General features: G+C 38.7%; 1 protein-coding gene across 1 annotated transcript in view; it reads right to left on the reverse strand.

The window, feature by feature from the left end:
* gsap (gamma-secretase activating protein) overlaps positions 1-5,886 on the reverse strand; it is a 33,335-nt gene that overhangs the window by 27,013 nt on the left and 436 nt on the right. Inside the window, exons 2-8 of the mRNA XM_058624046.1 lie at positions 4,993-5,063; positions 3,337-3,393; positions 2,168-2,237; positions 1,823-1,870; positions 1,603-1,691; positions 483-552; positions 358-407 (exon numbers count right to left, since the gene is read on the reverse strand). Coding sequence (XP_058480029.1) covers positions 358-407; positions 483-552; positions 1,603-1,691; positions 1,823-1,870; positions 2,168-2,237; positions 3,337-3,393; positions 4,993-5,063 — 455 coding nt within the window. The remainder of the gene's footprint in view (positions 1-357; positions 408-482; positions 553-1,602; positions 1,692-1,822; positions 1,871-2,167; positions 2,238-3,336; positions 3,394-4,992; positions 5,064-5,886) is intronic.

Raw genomic sequence — 5,886 nt, forward strand, 5'->3', positions numbered from 1 at the left:
ACACATACACAGACACACAAATATATATTTCATATTCAGCAAAGCACACTCTGAATTCTTAATGCAGAGCACCCCAGGAGGACAGGAGACGCAGTATAGTTTATAGCCTGAGAATGAGGTCGACACAATATATCATTTGGACTGCGTTATGTAAATACATTCAAACTGTTTTACTTATTAATTGCTTGATATGAAAACTCCGGGAAAAAAAAAGAAGAATTTATGCCTCTGAAATTGCACCAACCCACTGGCAATGGAAAAAAAAAATCCATCTTCTTTTAATTTATTGTCCAGTTAAAGCAAAAATGTCTACAGACACTTCCTCAAACAAAAAGAATTAGAGGAAGTACAACTTACCACTCTGTAACCCTCCTGTTTGGTCAGCAGAACATGGTACAGATCCACATCTGGAACATACAGAGGATTACAACGTCTCACGACAACTGCAAATAACCTGAGAGATTTCAGCAGAGCACACTCACATCCATCTTCTGTCAGCAGGAGCAGGTGACTCTCCAGCACCGACTTCCTGGTAGTGTCCTGGTGGAGGAACTAGGGAGAGACGCACCGCTTAAAAACACACGTCAATTTGACAACATCCACGTCGAAAGAAGAGGCAATTATTTGATAAAGATAAAAATGTGGGATGATTGAAGAAGAAGATTGTGTTTTGACAAACTCCAAAACATGTCAAAAATGTTGGGTTTTTTTTGCAAAATTCTTCCATATCGTTTGGTTTTTGTGGACAGAAACGATGTCATGTTATGTGTATGCTGCGTCATCGAGCAATACTATCACACCTGACTGGGGGAGCGTTTGTGTGCATACAGCAGCAGTGCAGGGGGCAGGTGGGGTCAGAAAGCAGTAGCATTCACTCTTAGACTTTTACGTGGGCACTTCTTTTCTTATCCTCAGTCATATTCCAACCTGTTTGCTGTCGTCTCACTTTATTAGAACAATGTCGCCGTCGCCTCAATCTGTTTTCATATAAAACAAATCAGTTCCTGTGTGCGGGGTGGAAATGTCACCAGATGACACGACAATCGATCACCGATTCACCGCTAACGAGCTAATCTGAGATGTGTGAACTCATGTTAACTGAAAATAATGAACGTCAGAGAAGATAATGAATGTAAAAGACACTCGTTTACATTTAAACCCGATGCACGACAGTTCCAAGTACATTCTCGCACATTGTTTACACGTGTATAGATGTGATGGGCGACAGATGAGTGAGAAAAGCAAGGGGAATACAGCCACGGTATCTACGATGCGCAATATTCCACTGCTGATAAAGTGACACATACAGCCATAACATTAAAACAGGTAAGTGGTTTTAATGTTGTGGCTGAGAGAGAAATAAAAAAAAAAAGATTGAGGGAATAAGAAAAGGGGAAAGAATAGAGACTACAGCTCAGTGCACTCCAGGCAAGCTTATAAAATAAATAGTCTATGGCACTTCGACTCTGTAAGCTCTGATGCTCCATAACTGCAATGTCAGCTTGTGGCTGCAGTAAAACCTGAAAGAAAGCAGCCAAGGCAAGACACACACACACACACACACACACACACACACACACAAACACACGCATACACACAAACCTGCACTTTGACCCTGCAGTCAACCGCCTTGAGGACTTTGGTGTTGTTGATGGGATGGATCTCAATCAGGAGAGTGAGACACTTTGACACTACAGAGACCAGACACAATTACAGACTGAAGATGCTACTGGTGGATTTAAGACGCTTTTACAGAGCTCTAAACACTTTAATGTCATAGTCTGGAAATGAAAGGGAGAGAAATTGAGATCTCGGGCGTTACTTGGTCTGAGGCGCTCTTCTGGTGGGGCATTTTGTGCCAAGCTGACAGCTGAGAGAAAGGGAAAAAAAAAAAAAGAGAAAAGAAGGTGAATACATGGCTTAATATACACACCTTTTCAACAGATAACACCCATTCCGCTATATCCGTTTTTCCTATCATCGGTTTGTCACCTCTGCAGCGATTAATCTGCACCCTTTTTCATTTTTTTTTTGCACAGTACTATGACGTTGCAGGATCTACCGCACTCTCCGGTCACTTCAGTTTGAGTCTGGGCCCAGAATGCAGCACGGCGAACACTAGCCTATCGCTGATAACTCATTATCTGCACATTAGAGAGACGCTCACCCAACAGCGTCTCCTCCATGTTCAGGGAACAGCTGCTGACGCACACCTGCTTGTCAAACGAGTACAGGAGCTGTTGCAGGGAACACAAATGCAGCAACATGTAAATGAGTGTGAGGCGATACAGCGACACACTCGCAGACAAACACACTCGTGCACAATCTGCAGCATTCAGGAGAAGTGGGACACATTTTCTTTTGACCATTATTGTGCCGATTTGTGGATTTCTTTATGTAAGCACAGCCCTCAGACCGTCTTTATATATATCTATAAATGTGCGTGAAGCTGTGTTGGGCAATAGGGCGGTAAGAAAAGCAGAAAATACAGCCACAGTAGGTGAATAACGTGCTAGAAATGTACAATATCTGCAGCACTGAGGAGAAATGGGACACATTCTGTTGCCATATCCTTCAGTTGTACGATGGAGACATCAACTTGCTCATTTTTATTTTATTTTTAAGTACAGTCATCAAGCTGTCTTCTTATCTATAAATATGTCCCAAATAATGGGAAAAGCTTAGAAATCGGGCTGAGTGATTTTGTGAAAAATATCAAAGTGCAATCTTCCTGACAGATATTGTGACTGCAATTCCATGTGCAACACAAACTTAGCACCAAAAAGTTGGAAAGTTGAAAATGTGTCGTATCAGTGCCTATATCTTGTTTCTTCAGACCTATATCTTCCAATCCAATAAACGACACCAAACAAGAGGCAATAGCAGAATGAGTTGTTTGGCATTGGCAGACTTGGCAAGTTGTTCATGGGGCACAAGTCACAAATGCATTCATTTTTGCTTACAAATGTGGCACCATTTAAAAAGGGAAATAAACAGGCTTTCTAACGGTATAAGATTTATTGCCAAGAAGTTTTGTTACAACAAATAAATAATCGACAAATGTCCTAAGTTTATGTTTAATTTCATTGTATTTGTTCGAGATTTAGATCACAATGAGCATGGCCACATTTATTGTGCAATGACGGGATTAGAATTCAAAGATATGAATTGTGTCCAACATGTACTGTATGTGCCACACTTTTTAACCTGGAAAATGAAACAAAGAAGTTGCTAATTGCGATTTCAATATGAAAAACGATTCATTGAGTCCTACTTCGTAACATACTCAAAATGTATAATATTCCCCAGCTGAGAAAACACACACTCGTGCAGTACCTTGTTCTGTTTGGTGTTGGAGTTGTATTTCCCAATCCTGGTGGTCCCTGTTGCTCCCTGTCCAAACAAGAGTTGAATAGAATGAATTAATGAAATCCTCTAGTTCACTCATGTGTCATTACATCAATCCACCTGCACAGATGGATAATCATAACCTGTGCTGACTCGTAGACCTGCTTTCCCACTGGTGTATTCCACCTCTGTGACCTGTGTGGAACGCCACGCTTGACCTCTTCATTACCTCGGCCGACCTCACAGATCACCCCTCACTAACCCTGCCTCACTTCGAACCAGCAATTTGCCAAATTTTCAATTCAGAGGACTTAAAAATAACAAGCAAGGTCAACACTGAAACCCAGGGCACAACCAGGCATGCATGAAATTGTAAATGTTGCAGGGGAAAAAAAGGATTTCTTTTTTTTTTTTGCAGGCTGCACACTGTCTTTAACCTCCCAAACCCACACAATCTTTGGCAGGTTTATCATTAAAAATTCATGTTGTGCAAAAAAAACCCAGGATTCAAAACACACAACATTATTTTTAAATTCTTCTAAAGCATCCCAGAGTTTCCAAAAATATGAGATATGTATGTGGTGCGGAATTCGGATAAGAGTATCAATTGAATATTTCCATATAAATATAACCCTCTTGGTGCGATATGGTAGACGACTAAAGCGAGTCCATTTAATATGGAATTATGGGAGTTTTGGGTTTGTAATAAAGTGTCATATTCTCAGTATGTCACGATCTCTTCTGTAGTGCTCTTTTCATCTTTAAAAAAAAAAAAAAAAACAACAAAAAACATTTATATACTGTGTATATATACGTATACTGTCCACTTAACTTTTTTAAAATTGTGTATGCTTGTTTTGCACCAATGACACCAGGAAAAATTCCTTGTATGTGCAAATCGTACTTGGCAATAAAGCTCTTCTGATTCTGATTCTGATTCTGATTCTGATCATACTGACCGATATAGTTGCGACTGACAATATTTTTTGCGATAATTGTAAAAATATGCTTGAGGGGATAAAGCGATACAATTTTTTTGTGATACAGATATCACAAACTCAAGTATGTACCAATACCGATATAAGCCCTATACAGTCATTTAAGTGCATTTATGAACTATGAAGCTGTTAACAACACTTTATGCTAAGTCATTTCAAAGGCAAAATTCTCCAACTGCGTAACAAATATCGTTCTCCCAAAAAGAAGACGTAAACAGCCCAAACATGACTCAGCCAAAATGATAACGATTATTTTCATTATTGACTAATCTGTTGATTACTTTCTCGATTAATCGAGTACTTGTGAAAGTAAACGTGAAAAATGACGATGTTCTCAAATGTCTTGTTTTGTTCAGTTTGAATGATTTCTTTGTTACATGGAGCAAAGAAAACAGAAAATATTCACATTTAAGAGGCAGAAAAATCAGAAAATATGTTTTAATTCTTTTAAAATGTAGTAATCAGGTAAATAATCGATTGGTTGAGTAATTGTTTCAGCCCAATTTTAATCCAATTGTCCCATCTCCACTTGTGACTCTAAATGAATATGTACTAGAAACATCACATCCACTTCTTGACTATATATCTATGTATACAGTGTGAGAAGCACATGAAATGCATTGCCTTCACTGTGCTGTGGACTTACCTTCCAAGAGTACAGGATGCCCCCATCACTCTCAATGTTCAGGATACGAGCATCCACTGCACCGGAGTATTCTGCAGACACAGCATCATTATTATGAACCCATACAGCTCATCACTTTTAAACAACAGTGTGCACTGACAAACAGGTTTTACTCCAGTATCCAGTGCAACAGCTCATGCTGATGACACAATACTGTTATTACATACACTTTTTTAATTTCTTGGTGTTTGTTTGGCAAGAAGCGATATAAATATTTGACAGTCCCGCTGTGATGTTGTTGTGATCCGGCAAAAGCAATCAAAGTCTTTCTTTTCTTTGCAAAAACAAGTGTAATTCACAAATGTGAGGCCTTCTAAATCATGTTTCCCTCAGACGCTGTGATAATAAACTTTTGGGTTTCCATTCAATAAACTGTTATTATATTGTTCTGTTTAATTGCTTCATTTTCTGTGGGGTTTATAATGGAATGTACAATGCCTTTAAGAGTTTGGAAAGGGATGTTTTTAATAATATTTAGAGAAATTGGGAGGTGAAATAGCGCCATCTAGTGTTCGACAAGTCAAATCCTTAAATATTTTCATAGAAAATACTATAGTTTAACACAGGAAGCTAAGACTAAAGGACCCTGTTAGCATGATGTCCATGCCATTTACTTACATTTTCTTCATATTCTTCCTATTGCCATGCACTAAAGATATCTAATGTGTACAAAAACGCTAAATAGAAGTAAATTAAATCTGAATTCAGTTTACAAACAAAAATGCTGACGACTTAAACGTGATAACTTTAGCTAGTACATTTAGCTCCCTGCTAATCAAAGCAATTTAATAAAGATGGAAAGAGCTTTTTTGACATGTAAAACAGGCACTGACAGCAGACACCTGAACGTCTCAC

Source organism: Solea solea, chromosome 3 (genome assembly GCF_958295425.1).
Source record: "Solea solea chromosome 3, fSolSol10.1, whole genome shotgun sequence".
In the NCBI taxonomy this organism is placed as follows: Eukaryota; Metazoa; Chordata; class Actinopteri; order Pleuronectiformes; family Soleidae; genus Solea; species Solea solea.